The sequence below is a fragment of the Macrotis lagotis genome, chromosome 2 (genome assembly GCF_037893015.1).
Source record: "Macrotis lagotis isolate mMagLag1 chromosome 2, bilby.v1.9.chrom.fasta, whole genome shotgun sequence".
Lineage (NCBI taxonomy): Eukaryota > Metazoa > Chordata > Mammalia > Peramelemorphia > Peramelidae > Macrotis > Macrotis lagotis.
This window is the reverse complement of record NC_133659.1, coordinates 36,651,641-36,664,718: the sequence shown is the minus strand read 5'-3', so window position 1 is coordinate 36,664,718 and position 13,078 is coordinate 36,651,641. Positions and strand designations below refer to the sequence as shown.

The following is a 13,078-nucleotide window of genomic DNA, read 5'->3' as shown; positions in this document are numbered from 1 at the left end:
AATCAGCCACATATTCATATTAAGAATATCAGATCACATTAGGAAATATCTCCTCTGATCCAGAAAGGCCTTTTCCTTTCCATATTTGCAGCCTCTTCTTGATTAGAACTAGACAACATTATCTATTTTCCTCAAAAATTGGGTTAAGAGTATAACTATCATGATATTTTCTATGGGTCCTTGTTCCAGGAAGGAACATCCCTGCCCTTCTCCCTAGATAGATCATTTTTTAAATCTTCTTCCTCCTCCTAAAAGATGTCTTTTTTTTTCCTTTTAGAAAGAGAAGAAAAAAACGTAAAGATATTTTTTACTATAAAGTAAAAGGGGTGGGTAGAAAAATCTAGATGCACTTGGTTCAATGGATTCTGCCTCTCCAATGTCCTCTCATTCCTACAGTTACTCTTCTTTGTTATAAGACCTTGCTGCTATCATAGTCCAGAGAAAAAGAATGTTATGTTAGTTTGATGGTAGGTACTATCCTAACACTTTTCCATCACTGTCAATGAACCCCCCCCCCTTCACCCTAGTAGGAGGAAAACCAAGTAATAGTGCCTAGAGGAAAACACTCCCAAGATTTCTGAAGAGAGGTGGTTTCCCTACACAAAACAAAAATTGTTTCTTAGCAAAGGAGGAAACAAATGGGCTGCTAGTATTATTAACACTTCCAATATAAGCTTGATTTTCCCTCATGTGGATAGCCCCTTGCATGTACTTGGCAGCCAATGTTTCATTCTGTGGGTAATTATCAGAATGGACTGAATCAGGAATAAATACCATTTCAAGGCTTTTGGGGGCAGTCTATGAATACAAGATCCTTTACTTCTGCTCTCTCATAGCTGCCTGAGAAGTATCAGCTATAATTGATTCATTAATTCATAGGTTTCCTAGGCTTTAGAGCTGAAAGGGACCTCAGAAATAATTTAGTCCAATCTCTCAAAGATGAAAAAAGTGAAGCCCAAAGAGATAACATGACTTGTCTGACACATATAGGAAGGAGCTGAGTCAGACTCAAGCAGAGACCTTCTAACTTCATATTTTCTTTCTACTATCTCTCTACACATTAAATAATTTACTAATCTCCTTCCTTGTATAAAGAAATGTGTGATATGCAAAAATAAAACCATGGAGCTCCTATTAATTTCACTAGGTAAATTTTCCCAAAGCTTTAAATCTTTAACCTAGAGTCCACAGCTGATTGATTATAACCAACTAGCCATATCTATGGTCTAATTAGCAATAACAGAGACATGAACACAGGGCATTAAATCTGAAAAATACTGTTTTATACATTATCTAATTTAATCTCCTTTGCAAGAGAGATTCAATAAAGGAATTATTATACCTGCTTTACATATGAGAAAACTGAGATTGAGAAAGATTTAACAATTTGCCTATGGTCAAAAAGCTAGTATGAGGGGAGAGATTTGAATTTATTTTCTCTCTAGACTCTAGGTCTAGGGATTTTCTCTCTTATACCAGGCTGATTCTCCAAACAACAAACTCTGACAAAGCAGTCAGAATTCTGGAATATTAAGGGAAATGGTACTAAAAAAACAGCATGCACAATATAAATAAAGAAAATTGATAAAAGATTTTGTCATTTACCTGTACCAGCATCTTCTTTTAGAGAGTCATCTGAATGTCTTGAATGTGTCTCTGTTTTTAAATTTCTTTGCATAACCATTTGATTTTCAAGCCTTTTGGGTCCTATGTAAAAGGCTGTAAATGTTTGTTGAATATCAAGACCTACTACAAGGTGAGAAAATAAAAACACTTTGCAATATTTTATTTGAAATCATTTATTTATTTTTATAATTTCAACATAGCTGAAAGAATCAAAGAACTAAATAAATCACATATATGAAATTATAAAAATTCAATATGACAGGTAAAACTGTATCTAAAAAGAAGGAAATACAAACAAAATTGTCATAACAATTAGAACTTGATTATCTTGGTGCATAAAATATTGGGTGTAGCTTCATTTTTAGGTTGTGAATCTTGACACCTTAGTGATTCTTATCTAATATCCTGAAGTTCAACTATTTTATGTAAATATAATATTTTTACCATAAGGTCATGCTTATTCTTTTTACATGTCAGCATAAAAAATACTTTATCAAGTTTGAAATTAATTTTTATCTTTTTCATTTCAATTAACTCACCATATTCAGAACTAATTAGATTAATGCTAAGTTCTTCAGATTGAAGAGCTCTTTTAATATCGAGTTTTTTAGTCCAATTTCCAGTTTTTAGTAAAACGGAATCCCTGAAATACATATTAATACATATTTTTAAAAAGATAATGCAAGCACTGAATGAAATACAAGTAATGACCAATGACTGAAATGTATCTAAGTAAGGTTACTTTTAGTGCTAAAAATTTATTTTATGATTTTCATAACTAACATTCTTCTTCTTCTTTGGAAATGGAGGTCATGGCAGCAATGGCATATACTTTCTACCCTCCCTTTCTTACCTCCAATTGACACTATTACATTAACATATTAGATTAGCTCATGAATGAGGTCTCCAGCCTTGTTAGTTAGTTAGCTGGGAATATGTAGTTACCATGAACTACTCAGTGACCAAATTTAAAAAAAAAAAACCACTGCCATTTGAAAGAGCTGGTTATTTCCATGCCCATTCATTTGTATAGTGTTTATAGCAGGCACCAACCGGAGAAACAAAGATAAATAAGGAATTTATAATTTAACAGAGAAGAAATGATACATAAAAATAACTATATCAAAATGCATTATTTCATTACTTATTCAGGTTGATAAAAGAAACTTTAGTGGGTATTAGAGAAGAGTTCATTTGAGCAGAGGTTGACTTTCATAAGTAGAATATTTGTGAGAAAGGTAATCACATTTATCTTTCTATTTTAAAAACTGTTGAGACCAACTATGTCTACCCAATGTCACAAGTGGTTAAAAAGTGAAAAATTCCATCAAACAAACATGTTGATTTGTCCTCAGGACACTAAGCTGTTTAAGCCTAATACTAAGTTGACCAGTTATGTTGCCCTCTCAAAGACAGTCATAATAGAATTTTGAGATAATATTTAGAAATGAATACAGGAATACCTTCAATAGGAACACAGACACAAGGAAACAGGTAAGCTTGTCAGTCAAAACAAAATCTTTAGGATTCTAGCATCTGGTTTATATTTGGAAGGTCTTTTCCTAGTGGTTGGGGACCATGAACAGTTCCCTTCTTTACCCTTAGAGATTGGTTCCTCCATGAAAAACTGGAGAGTAAATGACTAAAATAAAAAGATATGTTGTAGTGGTGGAAGCTAATACACCAGGTAGATTTTGCCTAGATTCTACACAGCGGCTATTGTAGGGATGTCAGATAATCGTGTGGAGAATACAGGACAAATTCTAATTTGAATGAGGAGGATTTTGAGCTAACAGTAGTCACTAGAAACCTCTGGATGGTCTTAGAACAAAACAGTGAAAGACAAGAAATCTTACTCTAATAGCTCCTCTCTCTACTATAGAGCACAGTAGCTCTTTATTCTCTATTCAGCTGATAACTACAAAACTGCTCTCTGGGATAATCAGAAACAACGAAAAATTTTATCATACTTTGAAATCTCCTTTAGGAGTCAAATCGAGAATTTCATCTTTAGAATCAAGAGTATTCAATTTAATAGTTTCCACAACAATCCTATTTCCCATTCTTTTTGTTGAGTAGATATTTTTAAAAATCATACTAATTTTAAAAAACATATAATCTGAAATTTTTTACTTACATAAGTTTATGTTTAAAAACCACTTGGTTATCTGCATCTCCTATTATTAGTGTCACATAGTGCGAATCTGGTGCTGTTCTTTTAGTCTGAAGTTGCTCAAAGTTTCTTAGGAAGACAGTCACTAAGATTTCAGCTACTGTGTTACTATATCTTGAAATCTTAAAATAAAAGATTCATGAAAGTATTTAAAATAAAATAAAATTTCATATTAGGGCTGTGCAAAGGAAAGCTGCATTACCATGGCCTTGGCAGGATTCTGGGCATTCTCCCATAAAAGTACATGTTAATAGGGGTTCTTTTGTACTGGTTGATATTTTTAAAGAAACAGATAACAGGAAAAGGATTTAAGAAAAGCTAGAAATATACCTGCTCAACTTTGAGTTCATATTTTGGTAGATGCATCACTGTTTCTTTAATTTGGTTTCCAAAAGGGGGATGTCTATTTAAAATCTGAAAATATTGATATCATTACTTTTGATTAAAACATTAAATTAAATTAAAACGTTGACTAAAAACTGAAAAATCTTCTAAGTAAAATATTGTTCATAGTCATAAGTTTTAATAGCACAGTACTTTAAGAGCACTTAGCATGAGAAAATTTCAAAATATTTCATAGAAATTAGTTTAGAGAGGGGCAGTATTTTTAAAAGAAATAAAAATATAAAACTTTATGTTTTCGGTTTCCAAACGCATTCAGAATAAACTAATATTAAATACCAACTCAAGTTCTCTGGCATTGAAATCTTCTATTTTCTTAAAGGAAGTCAGACCTGCATTCACCATTGCATTTGACAATGTTACACCTGTGGAAAATTAAACAGATTATAGTGTTTAAATCAACTATTTCCAATAAAATCTGTTCTATCAACATTTAATAAGTATATAAATAAAAAAGATACAGCAAATTTTAATTAAAAAAATTCAGACAGATGATTAAATTCTTAGTAAGATTATGACCAAATTTTTTCTTGTATTATTCAAGTTTATTTTAATAATAAGAATATTTTATTTCATTTTTTTAGCATGGTAAGTATTTGGAGGTGATGAATTAGTGCCTATGAGTGAGAAAATGCAACATCATTTTTAGTCTGAAGTGGTGATATCCTAAGAGTTCAAAAGATGGTGGCATTGCACCACCAGAGGGTTTATAAGCAGCAGTGGCTTGGTCTCCTTTCTGCCTTACTCCTTTTGTATATTTTTCTCTTTCTTTGTGCATCTGTTTTCACCTTTGTATATGTCTCTCTCTTTAGCTCTAGAGGCCTGTGGTTGTCTTCCATGTATAAGTCTCTACATAACGCCTCTCTTTTTGTCATCTGCTTTTGCCTCCTCTGATTTTTAATTTATCCTCTTCCCTCTTTCTCACTTTATCTCCCTCACTTAACTGAACAAAATATATTTATTGTGCTTACTGAATATTACATTATCTGTTGTAAAAGTAAACAAAACATTTTTTTTAAGTTTTTGCAAGGCAAATGGGGTTGAGTGGCTTCCCCAAGGCTACACTGCTAGGTAATTATTAAGTGTCTGAGGCGGGATTTGAACTCAGGTACTCCTGACTCCAGGGCCGGTGCTCTATCCACTGCACCACCTAGCTGCCCCAGCAAAACATTTTTAATGAAGGTTCCTTTTTATTTTTATCTTTAATTGATTCTCCCCCCCCATTCCCCTCCCCTTCAATGACCTTAGATCCAAGTCTATGAACTAAGAGGCTTAGTGTCATGGAGATTTAGAGAATTTATCCAGACTTGAAAAGCTAATGACTAGGACTTGAACCCTAGACTACAAGGAAATAGTCATAATATTACTAATTAGACAAGAAGAGTTGATACAATTTGGTACAGCCAAGAGTGCTCTGCTTTGTCACTACTGGGGTTAAAACAAAATACCATTTTGCAAAAGATGGGATCAAAGAAAATGCAAAATCTAGCTTTGGTCTGAAAAAAATAAAAGTTTTTTTATATCACAAGGAAATTAAAAGATCTCATTTTACCTAGTAAATATAAATACATATATATATATATGTATATATATACATATATATATATATATGTATAGTTTGGAATTTTGAGAACAGTAATTTGACATGAATTGCTGACATACATTTACAAACTTATTTTTTTATTTTACACCTACCAATTTTTTCCAGCTGTTTGGATACATGCTGAGAATTTTCCCAAAGTTTGGCCCTAAAGCATTTAGCTAAAATCAGACTATTTAACAGGACTGCAAACTTCTTTTCTTGTGATGCCAGATACTCTGACAACCCTAAAAGAAGAGAGGGATTTATTTTGGTAATAAATTATAGTATTTTAGTTTAGTAGAAAAGACAGAGAAATTATATTGACTTTATCATCATACATTTTGTAATTCTTGTGCCACTTCTGAAAATCTTAGCTGTGTCTTGGGTCAAAGCAAAATCCTGAATAGGAAGACATCCGAGATGAGCCTGAATAAGACTAAGATGGGGGAAAGAAAAGAGAGATTTTATATTCCAGATTGCCACAGTTGACTAACCTCTTCTTAAATCATCCTTCAGTCATTCCAACTTTTAATCTAGTTCTTCCTACTCCCTAAATCCAGTGGTGTCCTAAGGTTTGTTCCTTATTTTTTCTTACTAGCTTCTCTTCTCAGAAACCTCTTTTCCTCTTATGAGGTCATTGCTTATAGAAGAGGCTATAACCCTACTATAGTAGCAAGAGCCCTGGGCCTGGAGACACAAGTGGTTTTGTACCTTAACTCTGACATTTACTAAATTCATAAACAAGGACCCATTTCCCTCCCTAGGGCAGAAAGATAGTACAGTGGATAGTGTGTGGGCCTGAAGGCAGAAGTTCAAATCTGGCCTCAGATACTGACTAGCTTTGTGGCCTTGGGCAAGTCACTTAACCCTGGGTTACCTCAGTTTCTTTATATGTAAAAGGAGTTGAAAGAAATAGCAAATCACTGTGGTACCAAGAAATTCCCAAATGGGGTCAGGAGGAATCAGACATGACTGAACAACAACAAAAAATACTTGCAGTACTTGACCTTTAGGGTTATTAGAAGTCACAACAACCCCAAGACATATAAAGTGCTTAGCAAACTTAAAGCCCTAGGAAAATCTTAGCAATTGCTTTTTCTCTGTTGCCTTTCCTTGATGTTGCAGCTGTTCCACACCTTCTAGTTACATTTTCACAGCATCCCCTTCTCCCTACTGTCTCAGCTAAGGTTTGCTAAGTCATCCAAAAAATGAGGCCACTGCCAGCTTTCTCTTCTCCCTTCCTCTCATCTCACATTCCTCTTTCATGACCCCCTCACTTTCTCTTCCTTCATTCCCATCCCAGATGAAGAGGTGAGTCTTCTACTTACAGTGGCCAGCACTTTTACCATCCTATCCCCTTCTATTCTCCTCAGCAGAATTCTACCACTATCAATCTCTCTCCCCTCTCATATCACCTCTTCTTATCTACTGCCTCCTTCCCTGATGGCTATAAAAATGATCATGTCTGCCTCATCTTTAAAAAAAAAATTCCAATTTAATCCTACCATCCTCACTGGATATCACTCTGTCTCTCATTTCTCCTTCTCAGATAAGTTCCTTGAAAAGTGTCTGCTTCCTCTCATTTTACTTTCTTCTAAATCCATTGCAATCTGGCTTTCAATCTACTGGAATCATTCTCTCCAAAAATAACAATAGCCCTCAGTCCTCATCCTTGATTTCTTTGTGAAACCTATCATTTTTGCCTACCTTCTCTTCCTGAGTACTTCTAATTGGGAGTCTGTGACATTGATCTTTCTTTGTTCCCTTCCTCCCTGACTGCTCCTTCTCAAGCCTTCTTTGCAAGCTCTTTACCCTGCTGTTGCCGTTTATTAAAGATTTAGAGATTGAAGAAAAAAGATCTTTGGCCACTGGAAAGGTGAAGGAATTCACATGCTGTCTGAGATGTTAAAACTGCTCAGGGTTTTATTAAAAAAAATAACAAAGTAAACGGATTAAAAACTTCTCCTCTCAAGGGGCAGGGCCAAGATGGCAGCATGAGAATAGCCCTTCCTAGAAGTTCTCTCCAAAATATTCCAAAAACCTTAAAATTATGGCTCTAACTAAATTTCAAGAGACAAAACCCACAAAAAGACCAGTGAAGCAATTCTCCAGACCAAGGTAGCCTAGAAAACCATGGGAAAAACTCTTCCACAGGGCTGGAGGGGGTGGCAGCACAGTCAAGAATATCATACCAGAGCAAAGGAGTTCCAGTCTTCTGGGAACAGCCCACTGGGCACCTGGGTCCTGGGAAGTGCCAGCTCCTGGCAGCAGAAACAGTTTCCTGACCTGCCAACCCAGGGAACACCAAGCACAACTTGGAAGATCAGCGGGAAAACATCTACCGAAGTGAGTGGGAGCCAGCGTAGCCCTCAGTGCAGCCCAGATCCCAGGAAACAAGCAGGCACACCGAGCTGCCCTAGAGCGAGCCACCCCGCAGCCACTTCCAGAGCGCTCGGCCTGCGGAAGGTAAGGGGGTGGGGGGAGACTGTCGAGGCCTCTCCTCTGGCCCTGGGACAGGACTCTTGTGCTTTGTCCGCATTCAGACCCTGGTAGCAGTGTGGGACCACCCGTTACCATACAGCAGGGACCTTCCTCACAGCTCCAGGCTAGAGGGGTGTGCTTGTGATCATCCACGGGCAGGAGAGCAGTCAGAGCCCCACCTTGTGAGGTGTCCCAGTAATACTCAAAAGCTTAGGAAGTACCCCAAAACCAGGCACAAGCTGGGGAAATGAGTAAACAAAAAGAAAGGAACCTGACCATAGACAATTTCTTTGGTCCCATGAAACATCAAAACACAGATTCAGAAGATGAAAAAGTTCTGGCTTCTGCAACTAAAGACTCCAAGAAATATAGAAGTTGGTCTCATGCCATTTCAGAGCTCAAAAAAGAATTTGAAAATCAAGTAAGGGAGGTAGAGGAAAAATTGAGAAGAAAAATGAGGGGAATGCAGAAAAAAAATATGAAAACCAAGTCAGCAACTTAGTCAAAGAGATACAAAAAAGTGATGAAGAAAATAACATACTAAAAACTAGTTTAGGGCAAATGGAAAAAACAGTTCAAAAAGTTAATGAGGAGAAAAATACCTTTAAAAGCAGACTTGGCCACATGAAAAAGGAGATAAGAAAAGCTCTCTGAAGAAAACAAATCCTTCAAATGTTGAATGGAGTTAAAGGAAGCTGAAGACTTTGCAAGGAATCAAGATATAATAAAGCAATATGAAAAGAATGAAAAACTAGAAGAAAACATGAAATATCTTATTGAAAAATTAATGGATCTGGAAAACAGATTCAGGAGAGACAATTTTAAAATTATTGCACTACCTGAAAGTCATGATCAGGAAAAGAGCCTTGACCTCATTTTTAAAGAATTTCTACAAGAAAATTACTGATATCCTAGAAGCAGAGGACAAAACAGAAATTGAGAGAATCTACCAATCTCTTCCTGAAAGAGATGCAAAAAATAATAACCCCCCCAGGAATAAATATTATAGTCAAGTTCCAGAACTCCCAAGTCAAGGAGAAAATACTACAAGCAGCCAGAACAAAACAATTTAAATATTATGGAGCTGCAGTCAGGATCTCACAGGACTTAGCAGCCTCTACGTTAAGGGCTTGCAAGGATTAGAATATGATATTCTGGAAGGCAAAAGACTTGGAATGCAACTGAGAATCAACTACCCAGCAAAAATGAACTTCCTCTTCCAGGGGAAAAGACGTTTCAATGAAACAGGGGAATTTCAAATGTTCCTGTTGAAATGACCAGAGCTGAACAGAAAGTTTGATCTTCAAGTACAGGATGTAGATGAAGCATAGAGAGAGTGGACAAGAAGGGTAAATTATGAGGGATTTAATGATGATGAACTGTGTGTATTCCTGCATGGGAAGATGATACTGACAATGCTCATATGAACCCTCTTATTTATTAGAGCATTTAGAAGGAGTATATCTAGACAAGGCACAGCAGGAAGCTGAATTTGAAGGTATAATATATTTTTTAAAAAGTCAATGGGTGAAAAGCAAATGTACTGGGAGAAGGGAAAGGAGAGGTAAAATAAACTAAGATATTTCATGTAAAATAGTCAAAAGAGTCATGTAAAAGTCAAAAATAGCTTTTGCAATAGTATGAAGTAGGGAGGTGAGGGGCATTGAGGGAGCCTTCATTTTCATTGGAAATGGCTCAAAAAGGAAACAACATACATATTTAATAAGGTATAGAAATCTATCAGAAAAAGGAGAGAAAGGGGATGGAAGAAAGGGGACAGGGAGGGAGGGGGATGTTGGGGATAGAGGAAAGGGTAGATCATGGGAGAGGATAGTCAGATATAACACATTTCCTTTTTTTACTTTTTTGTAAGGTAGTAGGATTAGATGGCCTGTCTGGGACCATGGGGCTGGGTTTCTGGGGTGGGATGTAGCCTGCGGTCTCTTGGCCCCAGGGCCAGTGCTCTGGCCACTATACCACTCAGTTTTTGAAGAGGGACAGAGTGAAAGGAGAAAATATAATTGGTAGGAGGGAGAAATGTATGGAGGGAGTTACAAGCAGAATAGCAACTGTGGAAAAAACATGGAAGTAACTCCTCTGATGGACTTATGATAATGAATACGATCCACCCCAGAGACAGAGCTGATGGTATCAGAATACAAACTGAAGCACATTTTTTTTCTCTTTATTTCACTTTATTTCTTGTAAGGTTTTTTTTTATTTTTGTGGGGGCAGGGAAGGACTATGTTCACTCTCACAAGAAGACTATTTTAGTAATGTGTAAATAAAATAAAAATGTAAAACAAAAAAATTTAAAAATTTAAAAAAACCACTTCTCTTCTTGAAGGGTAAGAAGCACTTAAGACAGAATGAATAATAAAGACCTAGTAGGGAGAGAATGATGCAGAGACAGAGAGAGGGAGATAGGCAGAGAGAGACAGAGATAAAAGAACAGTCAAGCAGAGTTGACTGGGTCAGAAACAGAGGGGGTCACTGCCTCGAGTGGAGGTCCAACTCAGGTTTTACAGTCCTGCCCTTTATCTGGGCACTGAGTACAAAAGGGGAATTCCCTTCTCCCTTACATGATGGGAATTAGGTGGAGGGTTGAAGACTGAGACCAGGATACAAATTTTACATTAAACAATGGGAGTCAACTTATATTTTAAGAGTGGGGAACCTCCACCCATTTAACAAGATTTAACAGCTTTTAAGATCACAGATTTTGTTTCTGCTACATTCATAATTCCCTACATCATTTCCCTGCATCACTGTGACACCCATTAACTTGTATCTTCCAAGGCTCTATCCTGCCCTTTTCTCTTCTCTCTATACTTTCTCATTTGGTGATCTCATTAAACTATCCTTGAATATATATTTATATTCAGTACTATTCTCTCTCTCTCTCTCTCTCTCTCTCTCTCTCTCCTGAGCACCAGTATCATAGAACCAACAGCCAACATACAATTAGACCTGGACATCCCATAAGTATTGCAAATTCAAAAGATTCAAAATACAACTCATTATTTGCCACCCTAAATCTACCTCTCTTCTGAATTTTTGTAGTAGGCCTCTTTTAAGACCTCAGTTGCTAGTGCCATTACTTCTAAGGTTGCCATGTACCCCCCGCCTCCACACACACATACACACACACATAAAATGTATGTATGAATATATCCTGACATTTCAGGAGGACTTTGTAGGGGATCTGTGTGTGTATGGGGAAGGAATACACTCTTATTTATATACATATCATCTCCCTCACTAGACTGTAAGCTCTTTGAGAGCAAGGTTTTTGCTTCTTCTTTGTAGCCCACTTAATGAATATCTACTGTGCAATTAGCAGCTATCTCAAAAAGAATGCTGCCTTTGACATATAATAAAATCCACTCTACCAATGTCTTTCTTTGCCTCCTCTGGTTTCAAGATTGATGATTCAGCTCCTCCAGCAAGATGTACAGTTGTTCTTTATTGGATAAGGATCTTATATTTAGAGTATCAAAAGTTATATAAAAATGTGGAGATTGTTTAAAAACTAAAAGATTCTTGGCCCTTTCTATCTCTTTTCCTATCACTGTCATTGTCGATACAGAGATAGCAAGGATTCAGACAGGACTGGGAGTTATTTTGTATGTAGAATTGTTTCATGGTAGCTATGCCAAAAAAAAACCAAACCAAATTCTTCCAAGTGGCCAGATTGCTGCTGCTGAACTTCTCAGAAAACATATTCACTGTGTTGCTGGAGGAAGACTTGGAAGCCTTTTCATCATGTTATTGATCCTATCACCATTTATATTTTGTGGTCCTAGTCTTTGAGATCCCAGTCATCTTCTTTTCACAATAAGGCATAGGAGGAGGACTTTGTGGGGAGATCTTTGCATTTACTAAATGCGGGGCACAGGAAATATGGCATAATGATCTACTGCCCACAAGCTTTGGGAGTGGGAAGTGTGCCAAATCCTTCTTAAATGGAAATCAACATGCCTAAAACCAATTCAGCCTCATCATAAATAAGCACTGCCTTCCTTTCAATGGTACAGAATGGTACAGAAAAGCCGTTGATGTGATCCGCTCTGGTTCAGATGCATGAGATCTAACACAATATCTATGAGGAATCCCAGGTTGCCTGGTGACCATATTTGCTTGTCAGTTTCCAAAAAAGCTCAGAGATTGATAAACAAATTATCTTCTTGTTTAAACTAGAACTGCTAAGGCCTGCCTGGACCTGTCAAGTTCCTTAGGAGACCAGACTTAAAGGCTCCTCTGATTGGACTAAAAGCATCGGAGGACAAAGAAGAAAAAAGGAACAGCCATATTTGACAATTTTGTTTATTTCTAGCATTGCAGCTGTGACAACAGCCAGAGACAATTTCTGTGATCTTCCAGATTGAGCAAGACCGGTCCAATTGGAAAACAGGGACTAATTAGCTGAAAATAAAACTCAGCTGTGATTTCTGAAGAGTTTAGCTTCAGGGCAAAGCTCCAAACCTTAAAGCAAGTGCTAGGCTGAGGCAGGGGAATGGAGGGCAGAGAGATGGCCCCAACCTAACCTGAAAAAATCAACCATACTAAGTGACTGGTAAACCTCCCAGTGAGAATCAGAGTTGGCACAGGTACTATTGGAGAGAATGAATAATAATAATAATTTATATATACATATACATATGCTATTATAAGGCACTGGAAACTCCTTGTAGAATTGCCATGTTGTATTGTTCTGAAATCAATTTAATAACTGCATTCGTTAAGCAATAATTATAATGCAAACTGACTTGTATTCTTTAAAAATAAAGAACTTGACTGAAACATAGGGTGCT

General features: G+C 36.6%; 1 protein-coding gene across 2 annotated transcripts in view; it reads right to left on the bottom strand.

The window, feature by feature from the left end:
* Window positions 1-13,078, bottom strand: part of HFM1 (helicase for meiosis 1) — a 155,588-nt gene that overhangs the window by 41,596 nt on the left and 100,914 nt on the right. For both annotated transcript variants that reach the window (XM_074221693.1, XM_074221692.1), the window contains 7 exons: window positions 6,122-6,219; window positions 5,897-6,028; window positions 4,481-4,566; window positions 4,130-4,213; window positions 3,764-3,921; window positions 2,166-2,269; window positions 1,606-1,749 (listed from right to left, as the gene is read on the bottom strand). In XM_074221693.1, the coding sequence (XP_074077794.1) occupies window positions 1,606-1,749; window positions 2,166-2,269; window positions 3,764-3,921; window positions 4,130-4,213; window positions 4,481-4,566; window positions 5,897-6,028; window positions 6,122-6,219 (806 nt within the window). The remainder of the gene's footprint in view (window positions 1-1,605; window positions 1,750-2,165; window positions 2,270-3,763; window positions 3,922-4,129; window positions 4,214-4,480; window positions 4,567-5,896; window positions 6,029-6,121; window positions 6,220-13,078) is intronic.